General features: G+C 38.9%; 1 protein-coding gene across 49 annotated transcripts in view; it reads left to right on the top strand.

The window, feature by feature from the left end:
* The window catches only part of TRDN (triadin), a 419,844-nt gene that overhangs the window by 47,007 nt on the left and 350,068 nt on the right, over nt 1-22,769 (top strand). For all 49 annotated transcript variants that reach the window (XM_031012505.2, XM_055391701.2, XM_055391743.2 and 46 more), the window contains exon 2: nt 19,353-19,562. In XM_031012505.2, the coding sequence (XP_030868365.2) occupies nt 19,353-19,562 (210 nt within the window). The remainder of the gene's footprint in view (nt 1-19,352; nt 19,563-22,769) is intronic.

Genomic DNA, 22,769 nt, shown 5'->3' with positions numbered 1-22,769 from the left:
GGAGACAGTGACAGATCATCAGGCATTAGATTCTCATAAGGAACCAACAACCTAGATTCCTCCCATGCACAATTCACTATAGGGTTCATGATCCTATGAGAATCTAATGCCGCTGCTGATCTGACAGGAGATGGAGCTCAGGTGGTAATGCAAGCCGTGGAGAGTGGCTGTAAATACAGGTAAAGTGTTGCCTGCCCACCCGCTGCTCACCTCCTGCTGTGTGACCTGGTTCCTAATGGGTCCGTGGCCTGGGGGTTGGGGACTCCAGCTGTAACATATCTCTAGTCATATACATATACATATTAAAAATTGTAATTGTTAAATTGTCACTACTTTTCCAACTAATGGATGGAAATTTCCTTATAAGTAGAAAATATAGGACTACTATCATTTATATTTAAATATATTTTTAAAAAACAGGTTGCTTCATCACATTTGCCTGAATACTGAAAGAAGTAAAATTTAAAAAAGAAACTTGGGTCTTAGTCCTTGCACTTCCATAAATTTCCTGAAAGTAGCTATTGGCAATATGAGGAATCTACAATTTTCTGCCTACAATCTTAAGCAGAAGCTTTATATGAAGTATTTATCATTACTAGTGAATACATTTGCATGAACTTATGGTTACCTTGTGTGCCTTTGAAGGAGGGGGGCTGTCAAACTCTCTTACAGATAATAGAATAGAATCTACTGTGACACAATAGTATGATTATGACTCCATGTGGGGTAAAGCAGCAGGAAATGATTAATTCTTAAGGAAGAGCTGATTTCCATGAAAATATCTTTAGGAAAGAGAAAGTAAAAAACGCACATTAGAGTCAACAAATCATGAAAAGCTCATGATTCTGAAGCATTCAGCTTAGTATTTTTTTCCAAACTGAAATGGCATGTCATTACTCAAGGCTTTTCTGTTTCAGTGGGTTTGCAATTCAATGACAATGGGACAATTTAGTAGGAGGAATGCTGGGGCTAGGTAAAGTTTTATTTGTGCAAACTTGGCCCAGGAAGAAAATGTGTCAGCACAAACATAAATTACTAGAAAATTAATTTCCCAAATGAACTGAGTATAGTTCGTGGATCTTATGTTTATCTTATTCAAATGATATTTGCTAAGAACCAGAGCCTTGCTACTATATCCATGAGATTGAACCCACATAGTTTGGGAGATTTTCTGCAGATTCTTTCTGCAAACTTCTAACTCACAAAGTTGGGCAAATCCTGGAATGGCTTATCTTACCGCATGAGACTTCCTGGGTTCATGAGAGGAAGATGAATAATTTTTCTACAATGAAACTGATTCAACCTGTCAAATTTATTTTCGTAAAAGGTCTTTTCATGGGTCCTGTTAATTTTTATCCCTAATCTGTCCCACTGTACATAGTGCCCTCTGACATTTTGATTTAGGCTACTTGGGCATGTAGAGGTAATAAGGAATCCTGGCCATGATTTCTGTTATTTTAACATGAAAGATATTTATTCTATTAAAATAGCTAAGCTTATCAAGTTTAACATATACTAATAGTCTTTTACAGCATTTCTTTAAACATTCCAAGAAAAAGATACATGCTATGGACTGGTTTGCATTCAGCCCTGCCCGATAAAACTTTCATGTTGAAATCCTTACCCTTAATGTAATGGTATTTATAGATAGGGGCCTTCGAGAGGTAATTAGTTTAGAGTAGCCTTCAGACTCTCAGAAGTAAATGTCTCCTGTTTAAGCACACTAGGGATAGTATTTTGTTATGGCGGCCCAAGCAGACTGAGAACATAAATCATCACACATTTGTAAATTGATGATCAGGATTTTTATTCATTTTGTAAAGTAAAAATCAAACTCTAAACCCCCAACTTACTGAATGGCTCCTTCCTCTCTGCCCAGGGAATTCCAAAGTAAACCTGAAAAACTAGTTCAGGCCATGATGGGAAGGAGGTGTAGACATGTCTCCTTATATCTCCTTCCCTTTGGAATTCAGGTGCAACTTGCCAGCATTAACATTAAAACAGAGATTTTAAGAGTTACAAAACAGACTCTTTGTAGCAATAAGATACCAGATTCCAACTTGACTAGTACAGCATCATGTGATAGATAGCAGACCCTACAAGAAATAAAAATATTGTACCCCAAAATATATTTGACATATTTTGAAATGGCCTTATTAGGCTCTCTCTTGTGGAAAATCTACATTCTGTAGAGAATTTCCCTCCCTTTCCAGATCTTGTCCTGATGCAGGAGAGAGTAACTGAGAGTCTAGCACCTTTTGGGGTCTGATAAGAGACATTTGCCATCTATTCTCTCTGAAGCCTGCTACCTGAAGGCTTCACTTACATAATAAGAACCTTGATCTCCATTGTCAGGCCTCTGAGCCCAAGCTAAGCCATCATATCCCCTGTGACCTGCACGTACACATCCAGATCGACAGTTCCTGCCTTAACTGATAACATTCCACCACAAAAGAAGTGAAAATGGCCTGTTCCTGCCTTAACTGATGACATTGTCTTGTGAAATTCCTTCTCCTGGCTCATCCTGGCTCAAAAGCTCCCCCACTGAGTACCTTGTGACCCCCACTCCTGCCTGCCAGAGAACAACCCCCCTTTTTCCTTTACCTACCCAAATCCTGTAAAACGGCTCCACCCCTATCTCCCTTCAGTGACTCTCTTTTCGGACTCAGCCCACCTGCACCCAGGTGAAATAAACAGCTTTATTGCTCACACAAAGCCTGTTGGTGGTCTCTTCACACGGACGCGCATGAAATTTGGTGCCACGACTCAGATCGGGGGACCTCCCTTGGGAGATCAATCCCCTGTCCTCCTGTTCTTTGCTCCGTGAGAAAGATCCACTTACGACCTCAGGTCCTCAGACCAACCAGCCCAAGGAACATCTCACCAATTTTAAATCAGGTAAGCGGCCTCTTCTTACTCTCTTCTCCAACCTCTCTCACTGTCCCTCAACCACTTTCTCCTTTCCACTCTTCAATCTCTTCCTTCTCTTAATTTCAATTCCTTTCATTTTCTGGTAGAGACAAAGGAGACACATTTTATCCGTGGACCCAAAACTCTGGCGCCAGTCATGGACTAGGGAAGGCAACCTTCCCTTGGTATTTAATCATTGCAGGGACACCTCTCTGATTATTCACCCAGGTTTCAGAGGTGTCAGACCACGCAGGGATGCCTATCTTGGTCCTTCATCCTTAGCGGCAAGTCCCGCTTTTCTGGGGAAGGGGCAAGTACCCCAACCCCTTCTCTCCGTGTCTCTACCCCTTCTCCACTTTTCTGGGGGGCAAGAAACCCCCAACCCCTTCTCCTTCACCCTGAGCAGCAAGTCCCGCTTTTCTAGAGGAGGGACAAGTACCCCAACCTCGTATCTCTGTGCCCCAATCCCTTGTTTCCGTGCCCCAACCTCTTATATCGCTGCACCCTGATCCATTATTTCCGTGCCCTAACCTCTTATATCTCTGCACCCCAATCCCTTATTTCCATGCCCTGACCTCGTATCTCTGTGCCCCGACCCCTTTCCCGCTTTTCTGGAGGGTAAGAACCCCCGAACCCCTTCCCTCCATGTCTCTACTCTCTCTTTTCTCTGGGCTTGCCTCCTTCACTATAGGCAACCTTCCACCCTCCATTCCTCCTTCTTCTCCCTTAGTCTGCGTTCTTAAGAACTTAAAACCTCTTCAACTCTCATCTGACCTAAAATCTAAGTGTCTTATTTTCTTCTGCAATGACGCTTGACCCCAATACAAACTCGACAGTAGTTCCAAATAGCCAGAAAACAGCACTTTCAATTTTTCCATCCTTCAAGATCTAAATAATTCTTGTTGTAAAATGGGCAAATGGTCTGAGGTGCCTGACATCCAGGCATTCTTTTACACATTGGTCCCTCTATAGTCTCTGTTCCCAATGCAACTCATCCCAAATCTTCCTCCTTTCCCTCCCACCTGTCCCCTCAGTCCCAACCCCAAGCATCACTGAGTCTTTCTCCTCTTCCTTTTCTACAGATGCATCTGACCTCTCCCCTCCTCGCCAGGCCAAGCTAGGTCCCAATTCTGCCTCAGCCTCCGCTCCTCCACCCTATAATCCTTTTATCACCTCCCCTCCTCACACCTGGTCCGGCTTACCGTTTCATTCTGTGACTAGCCCTCACCTGCCCAGCAATTTACTCTTAAAAAGGTGGCTGAAGCTAAAGGCATAATCAAGGTTAATGCTCCTTTTACTTTATCAGACCTCTCCCAAATCAGTGAGCATTTAGGCTCTTTCATCAAATATGAAAAACCCAGCCCAGTTCATGACTCGTTTGGCAGCAACCCTGAGACACTTTACAGCCCTATACCCTAAAAGGTCAAAAGGCCGTCTTATTCTCAAAATACATTTTATTACCCAATCTGCTCCCGACATTAAATAAAACTCCAAAAATTAAATTCCGGCCCTCAAACCCCACAACAAGATTTAATTAACCTTGCCTTCAAGGTGTACAATAATAGAAAAAAGTTGCAATTCCTTGCCTCCACTGTGAGACAAACCCCAGTCACATCTCCAGCACACAAGAACTTCCAAACGCCTGAACCACAGCGGCCAGGCGTTCCTCCAGAACCTCCTCCCCCAGGAGCTTGCTACAAGTGCCAGAAATCTGGCCACCAGGCCAAGGAATGCCTGCAGCCCAGGATTCCTCCTAAGCCACGTCCCATCTGTGCAGAACCCCACTGGAAATCGGACTGTTCAACTCACCTGGCAGCCACTCACAGTGCCCCTGGAACTCTGGCCCAAGGCTCTGACTCCTTCCCAGATCTTCTTGGCTCAGCGGCTGAAGACTGACGCTGCCCGATCGCCTCGGAAGCCCCCTAGACCATCATGGACGCCGAGCTTCGGGTAACTCTAACAGTGGAAGATAAGTCTGTCCCCATCTTAATCAATACCAAGGCTACTCACTCCACATTACCTTCTTTTCAAGGGCCTGTTTCCCTTGCCTCCATAACTATTGTGGGTGTTGATGGCCAGGCTTCTAAACCTCTTAAAACTCCCCAACTCTGGTGCCAAATTAGACAATACTCTTTTAAGCACTCCTTTTAATTATCCCCACCTGCCCAGTTCCCTATTAGGCCAAGACACTTTAACTAAATTATCTGCTTCCCTGACTATTCCTGGATTACAGCTACATCTCATTGCTGCCCTTCTTCCCAATTCAAAGCCTCCTTTGCGTGCTCCTCTTGTATTCCCCCACCTTAACCCACAAGAATAAGATACCTCTACTCCCTCCTTGGCAACTGATCATGCACCCCTTACCATCTCATTAAAACCTAATCACCCTTACCCCAATCAATGCCAATATCCCATTCCACAGCATGCTTTGAAAGGATTAAAGCCTGTTATCACTTGCCTGCTACAGCATGGCCTTTTAAAGCCTATAAACTCTCCTTACAATTCCCCCGTTTTACCTGTCCTAAAACCAGACAAGCCTTACAAGTTACTTCAGGATCTGCGCCTTATCAACCAAATTGTTTTGCCTATCCACCCCATGGTTCCAAACCCATATAACTCTCCTATCCTCAATACCTCCCTCCACAATCCATTATTCTGTTCTGGATCTCAAACATGCTTTCTTTACTATTCCTTTGCACCCTTCATCCCAGCCTCTCTTTGCTTTCACTTGGACTGACCCTGACACCCATCAGGCTCAGCAAATTACCTGGGCTGTACTGCCACAAGGCTTCACAGACAGCCCCCATGACTTCAGTCAAGCCCAAATTTCATCCTCATCTGTTACCTATCTCGGCATAATCTCATAAAAACACACGTGCTTTCCCTGCTGATCGTGTCCGATTAATCTCCCCAACCTCAATCCCTTACAAAACAACAACTCCTTTCCTTCCTAAGCATGGTTAGTGCGGTCAGAATTCTTACACAAGAGCCAGGACCGCACCCTGTAGCCTTTCTGTGCAAACAACTTGACCTTACTGTTTTAGCCTAGGCATCATGTCTCCGTGCAGTGGCTGCTGCCACCCTAATACTTTTAGAGGCCCTCAAAAAACACAAACTATGCTCAACTTACTCTCTACATTTCTCATAACTTCCAAAATCTATTTTCTTCCTCATACCTGACGCATATACTTTCTGCTCCCCAGCTCCTTCAGCTGTACTCACTCTGTTAAGTCCCACAATTACCATTGTTCCTGGCCCGGACTTCAATCCAGCCTCCCACATTATTCCTGATACCACACCTGACCCCCATGACTGTATCTCTCTGATCCACCTGACATTCACCCCATTTCCCCATATTTCCTTCTTTCCTGTTCCTCACCCTGATCACGCTTGATTTATTGATGGCAGTTCCACTAGGCCTAATCGCCACACACCAGCAAAGGCAGGCTATGCTATAGTACAAGCCACTATCCTGCCTCTTTGAACCTCTCATTTCCTTTCCATCGTGGAAATCTATCCTCCAGGAAATAACTTCGCAGTGTTCCATCTGCTATTCTACCACTCCTCAGGGATTATTCAGGCCCCCTCCCTTCCCTACACATCAAGCTTGAGGATTTGCGCCCACCCAGGACTGGCAAATTAGCTTTACTCAACATGCCCCGAGTCAGACAACTAAAATACCTCTTAGTCTAAATAGACACTTTCACTGGATAGGTAGAGTCCTTTCCTACAGGGTCTGAGAAGGCCACCGCAGTCATTTCTTCCCTTCTGTCAGACATAATTCCTCAGTTTAGCCTTCCTACCTCAATACAGTCTGATAACAGACCAGCTTTTATTAGTCAAATCAGCCAAGCAGTTTTTCAGGCTCTTAGTATTCAGTGAAACCTTTATATCCCTTACGGTCCTCCATCTTCAGGAAAAGTAACAGACTAAAGGTCTTTTAAAAACACACCTCACCAAGCTCAGCCACCAACTTAAAAAGGACTGGATAATACTTTTATGACTTTCCCTTCTCAGAAGTCAGACCTGTCCTCAGAATGCTACAAGGTACAGCCCATTTGAGCTCCTGTATAGACGCTCCTTTTTATTAGGCCCCAGTCTCATTCCAGACACCAGAACTTAGACTGTGCCCCCAAAAAACTTGTCATCCCTACTATCTTCTGTCTAGTCATACTCCTATTCACCGTTCTCAACTACTCATACATGCCCTGCTCTTGTTTACACTGCCGGTTTACACTGTTTCTCCAAGCCATCACAGCTGATATCTCCTGGTGCTATCCCCAAACTGCCACTCTTAACTCTTGAAGTAAATAAATAATCTTTGCTGGCAGGACTATGCTGAATCTCCTTAGGCACTCTCTAATCAGATGTCCTGGGTCCTCCCAATTCTTAGACCTTTTATACCTGTTTTTCTCCTTCTCTTATTCCATTTAGTTTTTCAATTCATACAAAACTGTTATCCAGGCCATCACCAATAATTCTAAATTACAACTATTCCTTCTAACAACCCCACAGTATCACCCCTTACCACAAAATCTTCCTTCAGCTTAATCTCTCCCACTCTAGGTTCCCACACCCCCCCTAATCCCGCTCAAAGCAGCCCTGAGAAACATCGCCCATTATCTCTCCATACCATCCCCCAAAATTTTTGCTGTCCCAAGACTTTACCACTATTTCATTTTATTTTTCTTATTAATATAAGAAGACAGGAATGTCAGGCCTCTGAGCCCAAGCTAAGCCATCATATCCCCTGTGACCTGCATGTACACATCCAGATCGCCGATTCGTGCCTTAACTGATAACATTCCACCACAAAAGAAGTGAAAATGGCCTGTTCCTGCCTTAACTGATGACATTGTCTTGTGAAATTCCTTCTCCTGGCTCATCCTGGCTCAAAAGCTCCCCCACTGAGTACCTGTGACCCCCACTCCTGCCTGCCAGAGAACAACCCCCCTTTTTCCTTTACCTACCCAAATCCTATAAAATGGCCCCACCCCATCTCTCTTCACTGACTCTCTTTTTGGACTCAGCCCACCTGCACCCAGATGAAATAAACAGCTTTATTGCTCACACAAAGCCTGTTTGGTGGTCTCTTCACACGGACGCGCATGAAATCCATAACTCCTTATCTTAACCCAGACACACCTGTCTATTGATTCTGGGTTGTTAGATAATAACCTAACTCTTACTTGACTTTTTCAACCAGCTGTCAATCAGAAAATCTTTGAATCTGCCTATGATCTGCCCCTCACTTCGAGTGGAACTGCCCCCCATTTCGAGTTGTCTCACTCTTCTGAACTGAACCAATGTATAGGGTACATGTATTGATTATTGGTTTTGCCTGTAACTTTTGTCCCCCTAAAATGTGTAAAATCAAGCTGTAACCCATTCACCTTTGGCATATGTTCTTGGGACCTCTTGAGATGTGCCTTGGGCCTTGGTCACTTATATTTGGCACAGAATAAATCCATTCATTTATTTTACAGAGTTTGATTCTTTTTGATTGGCTATCTACCCATTTAATCTCTTCAATCTGGTTTTAGAAACCTGTCCCAGATGTTGCCAGTTGGAAATTTAAAAGCTTTAATAGCATCTGAAATTGCCTCCTTACAAAAAGTTTTCTCTGTTTAATGATTGGCATTATTTACTGAATATATGCTTTCTTTCTGTCATTTTTTTCTAACCCACTAGTCTTTCCTCCACTGTTGTAGCCTTCTTTGGACCAGCAAAACTTTGCAGTTCTTATGAGATTCTCTTGAACAGACATATTTTTACTTCTACCACTAGCATACCTCTCATCTCAACGTTTTCTCATATCATGAAAATGTTTTCTTTGCTACTTATTTATTTCTTGGATTAGAGGTCACTATATACCGCATAACCTTCTATATGCAGAAATATTGAGGTTATTTAACATGACACTTTTTAAAGCTGATTTCCTGTAGCAACACTTCTAATATTTCTCATATTTAATAACTATTGGGGCCTTAACTGTGCAAAATGTGCTGTGCTAAGTGCTCTGAAAGGGTAGATGACTTGATCCCTACCTAGTGCCTTGTTGAAGAACAAAGATCTATAAAAAAAGTCAGAATAATTTTGTTCACATCACAGTATTCATCAAAAAATGCTATAGTATTACAAGTAAGAACAGTGGAGTTCAGGTCAAAAGATTAAGGAAATATTGTCAAGGAGTTGATATCTGAGGTAAATCTTGGAAGAGGAGTTAGATTTAAACAGTGGGAATTTAATAAGATTTTTTTTAAAAAATAAATACAGATTCATCAGGAACTTCTGGCCACTTTAAATTAGTAAAATGCAATGGGCTTCACCTGTAATGTCTCAGGAATTCAATATCTCTGGCTTCAAAAAATGAATTCTAGCCAAGTGTGGCAGCTCTTCCTTGTAGTCTCAGATGCCTGGGAGGCTGTTGGGAAAGGATCACTTGAGGCTGGGGCTTGAGACCAGCCTAGGCAATACAGTGAGACCCTGTCTCTAGAAATAATAAAAAATTAAATTAAGAAATGAATTCCAGTTTTCAACCTAAAATAATTAAAAGTATCATAATCTAATAATTTAAAGAGAGTTTCTTCAAGTGCAAACTGTGAGGATGGACCACTTGGAAACACCAACTGCAAAGGAATGAAGCCAGTGTTCCAAAGTAGAGCGGTTGAGGCTTTATTTACATAGAGAAGAACTCTAAGCAGTTTTCCAACATTATTTATACAAGGTTGTTGCATAGTTACAGCTATTTGATTGGTGATAGGCAGGGTCTCTTTTTGACACGGTACATTTAATATATATTTTATAAAGGATATAATAATCACAGTTTTCTGTCATCTGTTCTAAGCAAACAAGGACAACAAAGAGGAAGTTAATCTATAACAATGTCATTAGAAGGCAAGAGGTTTTTCCTGATGTCATTTAATTCTGTCTAGCCATTGCAGAGAACAAGAAAAATATGCAGGTGAGTTAATCTATAATCTGAGAAGTTGTAACTCTAGGTAACTCAGATCACAGTCCCATCTTTCTCAAGGCTTAAAGTGTTTTTTGGGGGTTCTAAATTTTAAATTTTAGCTTTTAAATTTTACTAGCCTTTAAATTCCAGCTTTTAAATTTTACTGATTTTACATAGTTATGCTCTCATCATTGCTTTTCACCTTTAAATTCAATTTACTATTTGTAGAAAAAATAGTGTTCTGAATGGTGAGGACGTGCTAAATTGAAAATGTAAAGTCAAAGACCAATAACGAGCTCTGAAATGGACTGAAATGGTCAGTAACAAGTACCCTACTGACCAAAAAAAGCCCGGGACCAGAAAGATTCACAGCTGAATTCTATTATTAATTGATATACAAAGAAGAGCTGGTACCATTCCTTCTAAAATTGTGTATTAGTTCCTTTTCATACCACTATAAAGAACTGCCTGAGACTGTGTAATTTATAAAGGAAAGAGGTTTAATTGACTCACAGTTCAGCATAGCTGGGGAGGCCTCAGGAAAGTTACAATCATGGTGGAAGGTGAAAGGAAAGTAAGGCATCTTCTTTTCAGGGTAGCAGGAAGGAGAAGTGCTGAGTGAGGGATGGGGCAGAGCCCCTTATAAAACCATCAGGTCTTGTGAGAACTCACTCATCACAAGAACAGCCTGGGGGAAACTGCCCCCATGATTCAATTAATTCCACCTGGTCTCTCTCTTGACATGTGGGGATTATAGGGATTACAATTTAAGATGAGATTTGGGTAGGGACATTGAGCCTAACCACATCAGAGGCACTCCTCTTCAACTCATTATATGAGGCCAGCATCATCCTCATACCAAAACTTGGCAGAGACACAACAACAAAAAAAGAAAATGTCATGCCAATGTTATTGATAAACATTGATGCAAAAATCCTCAACAAAATCTTGCAAACCAAATCCATCAGCACATCAAAAAGCTAATCGATCACTATCAAGTAGTCTTCATCCCTGTGATGCCAGGTTGGTTCAACATATGCAAATCAATAAATTTGATTCATCAAATAAATGGAACCAAAGACAAAAACCACATGATTATCTCAATAGATGAAGAAAAAGGTTCTGATAAAATTCAACATTCCTTTATGTTAAAAACTCTCAATAAACTAGGTATTGAAGGAACATACCTCAAAATAATAAGAGCCATCTGTGATAAACCCACAGCCAACGTCATACTGATGGGGCAAAATCTGGAAGCATTTCCCTTGAAAACTAGCACAAGAAAATGATGCTGTCTCCCACCACTCTTCTTCAACATAGTATTGGTAGTCCTGTCCAGGCAAGAGAAAGAAATAAAGGGCATCCAAATAGGAAGATAGAAAGTCAAACTATTTCTATTTGCAGATGACATGATTCTATATTTAAAAATATCAATAGTTTTGGCCTGAAAGCTCCTTAAGCTGATAAACAACTTCAGGAAAATGTCAGAATACAAAGTAATGTACAAAAATCAGTAGCATTCCTATACACCAACAACAGCCAAGCTGACAGCCAAATCAGGAAGGCAATTACATTCACAATTGCCACACACAGAAAAAACCACCTAGGAGTACATGTAACCAGGGAGGTAAAAGATCCCTACAATGAGAATTACAGAACACTGCTCAAAGGAAACAGAGAAGGCAAAACAAACAAAAATATCCCATGCTCATGGATAAAAATAATCAATATCATTAAAATGGCCATACTGCCCAAGGCAATTTATAGATTCAATGCTGTTTCTATCAAACTACCAGTGACATTCTCTACAGAACTAGAAGAATATTTTAAAATATGTATAAAACCAAAATAAGGGCCCAAATAGCCAAGACAATCCTAAGCAAAAAGGAAAAAGATGGAGGCATTACATTACTCAACTTCAAACCATACTACAGGGCTACAGTGAGCAAAATAGCATGGTACTCATACAAAAACAGTCACATAGACCAATGGAACAGAATATAGGGCACAAAAATAAGGCCCCATACCTACGACCCTCTGATCTTCGACAAAGCTGACAAAAACAAGCAATGGGGAAGTTATATGTAAACTCATGTCACATGACTCCCTATTCAATAAATGATGCTGGGATAACTGGCTAGCCATGTGCAGAAGATTGAAACTGGACAACTTCCTTACACCTTATACAAAAATCAACTCAAGATGGATTAAAGACTTAAATGTAAAACCCAAAACTATAAAAACTCTGGAAAACAACCTAGGCAATACCATCCTGGACATAGGAATGGGCAAAGATTTCATGACAAAGATACCAAAAGCAATAGCAACAAAGGTAGAAATTGACAAACAAGATCTAATTAAACTTTAGAGCTTCTGCACGGCAAAGCAAACTATCACCAGAATGAACAGACAACATACAGAATGGAAGAAAATTTTTGCAAACTATGTATCTGACAAAGGTCCAATATCCAGCATCTATAAATAACTTAAATTTACAAGAGGACAACAAACAACTCCATTAAGAAGTGGGCAAAGGACATGAAAAGACACTTTTCAAAAGGAGATATACATGCAGCCAACAAGCACATGGAAAAAGCTCAATATCACTGATCTTTAGAGAAATGCAAATGAAAACTACAATGAGATACTATCTCACACCAGTCAGAATGGCTATCATTAAAAAGTCAATAACAGATGTGACGCTGCAAAGAAAAGGGAACACTTATACACTGTTGGTGGAAGTATAAATTAGTTCAACTATTGTGGAAAGCAGTATGGTGATTCCTCAAGGAACCAAAAACAGAACTCATTCAACCCAGCAATCCCATTACTGGGTCTATGCTTAGAGAAATAGAAATTATTCTACCTTAAAGACACATGCATGCAAATATTTTGCAGCATTATCAAATAGCAAAGACATGAAATCAACCTAAATGCCCACCAATGACAGATTAAATAAAGAAAATGTGGTACATATACACCATGGAATACTATGTAGCCATAAAAAGAACAAGATCATGTCTTTTGTGGGAACATGGATGGAGCTGCAGGCTATTATCTTTAGGAAACTAATGCAGGAACAGAAAATGAAATATCGCATGTTCTCACTTATAAGTGGGAACTAAATGATAACAACTCATGAATGCAAAGAAGGGAACAACAGACACTGGGGCCTACTTGAGGGTGGAGGGTGGCAGGAGGGAAAGGAGCAGAAAAAAAATAATTGTTGGGTAACGAAGCTTAGTACTGGGGTGATGAAATAATCTGTACAACAAACCCCCGTGAAATGAAATCTGCCTTGACCTTGCAATTTCCAAACCACTAGAACTGTAAGAAATAAATATTTCTTGTTGATAGCTACCTAGTTTATAGTATTTTGTCAAAGCAGCCTGAGCAAATGAAGACACTTGCTGTGATTTGATAGCCTACTTCTCAACAGTGCTAATGTTCCTTCTTATTTTAACTCCTGTAAATTCACTTTTCCCCTACCTTATGAAGTTTGCATTTTCTTTTTTTTTTATTTTATTTTAAGTTTGGCAGTACATGTGCAGGTGAGTTATATGTAAACTGATGTCACGTGTCTCCTGACACTTTTAATGAAAGCCCTAAATTGCCACCCACTCCATCCACTGTTCCATTAAGTGAATTTCACTCAATCCACTGTTCCATTAAGTGAATTTCTTTTTCTAGTGGTGGGACTAGAAATGGAACTAGCCCTTGTTTCCCAGACCTCCCTTTCCTGGCAGTAGACCTTCATTGCTATGGTCTGAATGTTTATGTCTCTCCAAAATACACATTGAAATCCTCATTCCTAAGGTGATGGCATTAGGAGTTGGGGCCAACGGGGAGTGATTAGGGCAGGAAGGTGGAGCCCATGAATGGAATTAGTGACCTTATAAAAGCGGCCTGGGAGAGACTCCTCACCCGTTCCACTCAATGGAACAGTGAATGGAGTGGGTGGGTAGGAAGGAGTGCCAGATAATGTTAAAATAAATAGATAAATAAAATAAAAATAAAAATAAATTAAAAAAGAGAAACCATACATATGTCAACCTCAGCAGACAGATTAAGTGGCAAAAACATCCTCTGAAATTGCATTATGATAATCATATCCCAAAAACCTGGGAGAAAAGGTGGCAATTTAGAGCATTCATTAAAAGTGTCCAGAGACTAGTTTACATTTTGTAAACACTAGAATTGGTAAAAAACATTTTAAGTTAAATAATGAATTTATTATGTTTGAGCTTTATCTGCCCAAATGTCTTTCCACTTGAATTTCTATGAAGTTCTTATTTACATGTATGTGTTTTGGAACACAAACAATATAGCAAGAGTCACTTTTTCATGTGATTGGGAATTATGTTCTTAAAGTAATTTGGGAATAACACATATAATGCCATCAGTAGTATATACTTCCTTTCTCTCATTTGCTCTACACATCTTGAAAGAGAGATACAGTGTAAGAGTACTACACAAACCACATCACAGGGTGAAATGCAAAATCATAATTAATGCTTTTATGTAATGAGAATGCAATGTTTCATTTATGCCATTCTAGAATGTAGGTGTCTTCCTTGAGCATCCTGAAAGAGATTGTATTGTCAGTGTCCTATAGCAAAAATAAAGAATAATAATATGGAAGTGCACTTGGCAGTTTCTTCATCTGATCGATAAGGCATCATGAGGTTAAGTGACTTCTATCAGGAGGCTTATGGCTTATTCTTCTGCGTATAACCTGACTCTAGAGCCAGTCTTTGGATCCATTATGTAAGCAACCCCTCCTTTTACTCTATAGGAAAGAGTCACATGGCCATTAAGTGAGATCCCTACTTCTTTTGAGGCTGATTCTGTCTGACAATCAAAATTTTGTATGAAATCAAAATGAATAGAATTAAAAAGCAGGCCTGGAAAGTGCTTTACATATCCTAGCTGCTCTGCTCCAATTCTGAGATACCAACTTTCAAGAGGCATAGCCCATGTCAAATTGCTCCGTAATATTTACCTCTCATTTTTTCTGCCATATCAATAACTAGCTCTTGTCATCTTTAAAGTGCTCCTCAAACATTAAATAATCTCAGATCACATACTCTGTTCTTTGCATTTATCTTGACCAGCTGTCAGAGAAGGCAATTTATTCCCTCTCGATTTTATTCCTCTTGGCTGTGTGGCTTCTGCAGTAAATTTGAATGGAAATTGAAAGGTACAACTTAATGTGTTTCATAACAAGGGCAACACATAATTTTCTTTAAGAAGGATGACCTTCAGATTACTTTCAAATTGCTTATAGCTTTGCGGTTATATACTCAGAACATATTTTCATTATCTTTGAGTCATGATTAATTCTTAAGTGGAAATTTTGAGGGTGTGAAGATTAAAAAAAGGACAATGAAAAACATAACAGCATAACAGTATTAATTTATCATTTTCATCCATTTAAAAATTGTACCGTAATTGGATTGGAAGGATCATTAAGTGAATAAAAATTTAGAATTCATATCATGTCAGTTGTTTAGAAAACGTAAAATTCATTTTTAACTCAGAGCTTGCATTTCTGAATATTTATACTTTCTCAATTTTTTGATCAAAGAAAGGAAAATGTGTGTGTATATATATATGTATATATATGTATATATAAATATATGTATATATGTATATATAAATATATGTATATATATGTATATATAAATATATGTATATATATGCATATATAAATATATGTATATATGTATATATAAATATATGTGTATATATATGTATATATAAATTCATGTTCTGTTTTAAATGTTTAGCCTTTTTAAAATGTGACCAGGATTCAACTAATTCATATCAAATCTCAGTAAAATTACTCCTTGAGTTTCGGTATACAAAGCAGGTATGTGTAATACTGTTTACAGAAATAGTCTCTAATATACAACTCAATACAGTGAATCTGAAGTGCAAAAGCAAATTCTTGTGTTCTCTGCTTAGAGGTAGTAGGAAGGCTTCCAGTGGTTAAAAAACTGCAGATTACAACATATCAACTTTCAGGTGGGCCAGTCCTAAACACTCATAATTGGTTTACTTTGCTGCAAATCATTATTCCAAAGGTTTGATTCACTTGTAGCCCCACTTGGGTCTTAAATTGCATTTCAAAGCACTCCTATCATTCATCCATTTTCAGAACTACCATTAGGAGTGATGTGAATTTGGCACAATAATCAATGAGAAGATAGTATATGAGTCCTTTTAAAATTTTCCTTCTTGAGCACCACCTCAAGTGCAGTTTGTGAAATCTGGGTTTTAGAAGTATTTTTTTTATCTTGCTATCATTTTCACTAAGTTAAGTTCAAGAACTTTGGATATGTGTTCCACAGTTTTTTTTCCGAAAAGAGATTTGTTGTCACTATTGTTAATTTCTACCTAAAGCCATTTAAACATCTTAATTAAATTATTTTGCTCCAATGTTCCTTATCAGCTTTTGAATTTTTTGAAAATATGGGGCAAAATTTATCACTGTTATCTAAAAAATAACTAAAAAACTAATTTTGTTTGGTTACTACTACCTGTTAGTATGTGCTCTTGAATGCATTTGATTTTCTTTCCTGATTAGTCGTAGAATTTCATGTTATTTATCTCATTTTTTAAAGAGAAGGATAGTATTATTTTATGACTAAAGAAACCAGAAGAGTAAGACTTTATTAACTGAAGTATTTAATTTTGCTGGCAGTGTTATTTCTTTCTCCAATACTTAAAAATTATCTTATAAACTGGACTTATACTACAAGCATCCTGTGTACATATCTGTTTGAAGGGTTCAAATATTATTTTTCTAATTTAAAGAATTCAGTTATAGTGATAATGTTTGTACCGTGATGAAATAACTCTATTTGCCATAGATCATCTTTCCTAATTTTGCTAATGGGACAAAACAGCTTCTGCTTGTATGGATAAATTATACTGTATGTTCCTCTTTGACTGTATTACAAGCAGTCAATTAATTGATTGGAAAGGATACCAAGGAAGTCAGAGAATCCTTTTTTGATTCCCTGAAAATATCTTAGCCTCATGTGTGTGCTTATTAAATGGAAACAAATGCCTGCATTTATTGAAGAGTTGGTGCTTCCACCTTTGTTTCCGAGGTTAATCCTCCCTTTCTAGCCTTTTCTTAGAGTGATATTTGTAGTTGTAGTCAGAGTTATAGTTGTTCTGGTAGCAATGAAGGTGATGATGTAATAAATGAAAATAGTGGTGATGATAATAATGATTATGATATAGTTCAGTAGTAGTTGTATTGTCATTTATTAAATGACTACCATGTACCAGGAAATGTGTCAAACAATTTGCATGAGATTTCTCCACGATCGCACACCTGCAAATTGAGTCTTACCAATCTCATTCATCAGATATAGATGCTTATCACTCAGAGATGTAGTGTAATAGTGACCTTCTAGCCATTTGGGTAATGCAGAGAGAAGCCAGGAGTTAATTCCAATCTCTTATCTATGAAGCCCAAAGCATAACTTTTTTGCTTGACTGTTTCCATGGAAAAGCTGGACATACCTGAAAGGAAGAGTTGTGATGGTAGAGCAAGAGACTGATGGAAAGAAGCACTTTAATTCCACCCTGTCTTCAAAGAGCACAAAGGCTAAAATCTTTCAATTATTATTGGACACATTCTAAAGAAACTACAGCTACTTTTTCCAGTTGGGTAAAATTTACTTTGTGAAAAATGTTAAAGAAATTTGAAAATTTAGATTTTCTTATGTATCCATCACATAGAGATGTTGCAATTTTGAGATAAATAGTAAAATTGAAACAATGTAATCATGTATTTTATATTGAATCAAAGTTTTCTTTCTTGGCATGTAATTATTACATTATTATAGACAATGTGGTCTATATTTTAATACACAAAAATATGTTTTTTAACTTTGCTTTTGGCAAAAATATTTGGATTGGTAGAATTTTATTTTCCCTTAAGTATTCAATTACTTACTTCACATATGTATAATTTGGGATTTAAAGTGCTATGAACATGACTTTAATTTTCTGGTAGGTCTGCAATTGTTCTTAAATGTAACCTGAAATAGTTGTTTCAGATGATCTCTCAGTTACTTCGAGATTTAACTTTCTGTGAGTCAAGTGTAGCCCAGATAATCAGACATGTCTTCTCTCCATCCAGGAGGCTTTCTAGCCATACAGTAGCATCAATTTTATAGAAGAAGAATGAGTTACACCATTGTTAGATGTACGTTCTGTATATTGAAATAGCATTAAAAGAAAAGGTAAAGAGTCACCCAAAAAAAGCAACATAAAGGTTAAAGTGTTATTATCTTACATATGTGTGTATGTATGCAATTTTATAAACCACCAAAAGGAGGTTTACAGAATGGAGGAATAACCCACAAGAAAAGAAATACCAAGGAAAAACAAACATACAAACAGCTCATTTCTAGTAATCAAATATTGCAAATAAAATTCAAATCTTCTCTTATTGCCAAAATTTTAAACATCACTGATAGTATTGTGAAGGATAAGGTAACAAAACTACTGGCATGCACAATTTTTAAAAGATACTAACTTTCAAATACGTGCATGTATTCTCAAAGCTATAAAAGTGATTATGTTATTTGTCCCAGGAATTCTATATTTAGGACTTTCTCCTAAAGAAATAAATAATAATATGTGCTGAGAAAATTTCTGCCCTATCCCAAGATAGAAAACTTTTTGATTAAATTACGCACAGCCATAAAATTACATGTCATGAAGCCATTTAAACGGTATTTTGAGAAATACAGAATGGCAATAAAACACACTTCTGATATATTGCCTAGTAAAAAAAAGTAAAAGACAATGTGCTAATGACTTGTCAAAACCAGATAAATCGTATTTATATATTTATATGTATGTACAGAAATATACGTGCAAAATATTAACAGTGGTTATTTCTGGGTGGTGAGATTAAAACTATCTATCTGCTTATCTATTTATTTTATTTTTATATTTTTTGAATTTTCTCTCATGAACATGTGGACTCTTAAAATCAGGAATAAAAGAGGTACTGGATATAGTAAGACTTTCTAACATCAGTGTCTTAGATCTTCTGTGCCCCTACAAACAAACAAACAAACAAACAAACAAACAAACAAAACATGAATGACCTCATTAGATGACCTCACTAGATGGGTCAATTATACAATTAAGTTAAAATATTCAGAAGAAGTTTTATCCATTTGAACCATTTTATCACTTGTGTTGATTCTCCCTCAGAGGACTTAGGAGATGAGAAACACTGATTATATGAGTGCACGAGTTTTAGGGAGAATAGTAAATGCTGAGGAAAAGTTAATGTGCTAGTGGGCAGGGAGGCTTTGTCCTGCCACTAAGGAGTTGTGCTGCTCTAGAAAGCGGTATAAACAGGTTCAGCACTCATATAGTCAGTGTTTCTTATCATCAATATTTACCATGAATCTCTAAATTATATTTTCCTTTCTGAATGTTTGATTAGGAAATGCATCTACGACCACAACTGTGATAGACAGCAAAAATGGATCTGTGCCCAAATCCCCCGGAAAAGTGCTGAAGAGGACAGTCACAGAAGACATAGTGACGACGTTCAGCTCCCCTGCAGCCTGGCTTCTGGTCATTGCCCTGATAATCACGTGGTCAGCTGTTGCCATCGTTATGTTTGATTTAGTGGATTACAAAAACTTTTCAGGTAAGTTCCATGAAATTTGGCTTTCAAATTAAAATTAATTCAAATGGAAAGAAACAGTGTCTCCTCCAGTTCCTGCTTGGTTTCTGTTTCATCTTAGTGTGAGGAAGAAACACCCCACAAATGTGCTTGAGGATCACTGAAATCTGGTTCATTTTTCTCTTTTTCCTCCTATTCTCTTTCTTTGTCGGTGGTACTTATTGATTTCCAATGAAATTCATATCCTTATTTGCAAGAGCTGAACAAAGCCTGAATGTTGCAGTTCATAAAAATAATAGTTAAAAAGCTTGGGTGAAGATTTCATTTGGAACTGCCACTTTATCAAGCATTAATAAGGAATAATTTGTAGGTTTTACACTTGGCAATATAAAACCAAACCAATCAAAAAACTTTTGGACAAATGGAAAATATTTTAAAGTATTTTTAAGCCCTGCTGTCATCTGGTCCTAAGCGTCCTTGCCAGACAAACTCTTTGCTTCTCCCACTGGCCATCCTATTTTGAGTTCCTGAAAATAAAGAGAGTTTTTCACAAAATTACATATAATTGTTCATTTTTTGTTCAATGATATTTTATATATTTTAAACCGTATTTATCTATTTTGACATATGACACCCTCTATTGACTGTGAGCTCCCTAAGGAAAGGAATCAGCCAAGCGCTCAGTAAATGTTACATGACTAGATGAGTGAATTTATTCTTATCACTTTTTTACCATAAGCAAAACACTTCATTAATCTTTTAATGTGTTCTCTCATATGTACTCTCCCCTCCCTTTTTTTCTTTCTCCAACAGGAGTAGAATCAGTAGGACCCAGACAGTATAAATACTAGTAATTGCATTCTACATATTCAGGGTTCTCCTATTTCTCATTATGGAATTTTACTCATTCAGCAATCAAATGTGTATTCTTTGTGTCAGGAAATGGCTATGCCACAGACGTCAAGAAGAAATACAATATAAAATTATGAAAATATAACTCTGTTGTTTGGGTTTATTGGCATAAAGGTGTGATATGGTTTGGATATGTGTTCCCTCTAATCTCATGATGAATTATAATCCCCAGTGTTGGACATGGGCCTAGCAGGAGGTGACTGGATCACAGGGATGCATTTTTTAGTGAGTGGTTTGGCACTGTCCCCTTGGTGCTGTCCTCACAATAGTGAGTTCTCATGAGATCTGGTTGTTTAAGTGTGTGGCACCTCCCCGCTCCACTCTCTCCCTCTTGCTTCTTCTCTGGCCATGTGACATGCCTGCTCCTCTCTCCTCCTTCTACCATATTGCAAGCTTCCTGAAGCCCTCCCAGAATCCAAGAAGACACCAGCATCATGATTCCTGTACAACCTGTATAACTGTGAGCCAATTAAACCTATTTTGTTTTTGTTTATAAGTTACCCAGTCTTAAGTATTTCTTTATAGCAATGCAAGAGCTTAATACAGAAAATTGGCACCAGTAGTGGGATATTGCTATAAAGATACCAGAAAATGTGGAAGCAACTTTGGAACTGGGTAATGGGCAGAAGTTCAAAGAGTTTGGATTGCTCAGAAGAAGATAGGAAGAGGAAGGAAAGATTGAAACTTCTTAGTGACTGGTTAAATGGTTGAGACCAAAATGCTGATAGTGATATGAACAGTGAAGTCCAAGCTGATGAGGTCTCAGATGGAAATGAGGAATGTATTGGAGACTAGATCAAAGGTGATGCATGTTATGCCTTAGCAAAGATCTTGGCTGCATTCTTTTCATGCCCTAGGGATCTGTAGAAGTACGGACCTGAGAGTAATGACCTAGTATATCTGCTGGAAGAAATATCTAAGCAGTAAAACATTCAAGATGTAGCCTGGCTGCCTCTACCAACCTATTCAAAGACGTGGGAACAAAAAAATGACTTAAAGTGGAACTTATCTTTAAAGGGGATGCAGAGTGTAAAAATTTGGAAAATTTGCAGCCTAGCCATGTGGCAAAGAAAGAAACAGCTTTTTTGAGAGAGGAATTCAAGCAGGCTGTGGAGAAACCACTTGCTAGAGAAATTTGCATAACTAAAAAGAAGCTACGTGGTGATAGCCGAGAAAATGGGAAAAAGGTCTTGAAGGCATTTCAGAGACCCTTGCAACAGTCTTTCCTATCATAGGCCCAGATGTCTAGGAGGTAAGAAGGGTTTCCTGGGTCAGGCTCAGGGCCCCACTGCCCTGGCCAGCCTCAGAAGAGTACTGCCTACATTTTGGCTGCTCTGGGTCCAGCTGTGGCTTAAAAGGCCACAGGTGCAGATCAGGCTGCCACTCCAGAGGGCACAAGCCGTAAGCCTTGGTGGCTTTCATGTGATGTTAAGCCTGCAGCCATGCAGAGTGCAAGAGTTAAAGAGGCTTGGCAGCCTCCACCTAGATTTCAGAGAATGTATGGGAAATTCTGGTTGCCCAGGCAGAAGCTTGTTGCAGTGGCAGAGCCCGAACAGAGAACCTCTATTAGGGCAGTGCAGAGGGGAAATGTGTGTTTGGAGGACCCACCCACACAGATTCCTCACTGGGGCATTCCTAGTGGAGCTGTGGGAAGGAGGCCACTGTCCTCCAGACCCCAAAATGATAGATCCACTGGCAGCTTCCACCCTGCACCTAGAAAAGCTGCAGGCCCTCAACAATGTGTGAGAGCAGCCTCCAGGGCTGAACCCTGCAAAACCACAACGGTAGAGCTGCCCAATTCCTTGGGACCCCACCCCTCATATCAGTGTTCCCAGGTTATGGGACACAGAGTGAAAGATTATTTTGGAAACTTAAGATTTAATGACTGCCCTGTGGGGTTTTCAACTTACATGGGGCCTTAGCTCCTTTCGTTTGGCTGATTTCTCCCTTTTGGGACAGTAATGTTTACCCAATGCCTATACCCTCATTGTGTCTTGGAAGTAAATAACTTCTTTTGATTTTACAGGCTCATAGGTGGAAGGAATTTATTTCCAGATGAGACTGTGGACTTTGGACTTTGGAGTTAATGCTAGAATGAGTTAAGGCTTTGGGAGACTATTGGTCGGGGATGATTGTATTTTGCAGTGAGAGAAGAAAATGAGATTTGAGGGGCCAGAGATAAAATTATATAGTTTGGATATGTGTCCCATATAATCTCATGTCAAATTGTAATCCCCGGTGTTCGACGTGGGGCCTCTTGGAAGATTATTGTTTAATAGAGATGGATTTTTGAAGAATGGTTTGGCCAATTCCCTTGGT

Source organism: Gorilla gorilla, chromosome 5 (genome assembly GCF_029281585.2).
Source record: "Gorilla gorilla gorilla isolate KB3781 chromosome 5, NHGRI_mGorGor1-v2.1_pri, whole genome shotgun sequence".
Taxonomy (NCBI): domain Eukaryota; kingdom Metazoa; phylum Chordata; class Mammalia; order Primates; family Hominidae; genus Gorilla; species Gorilla gorilla.
Note: the sequence above shows the minus strand (reverse complement) of the source record. Positions and strands in the feature narration are given on the sequence as shown.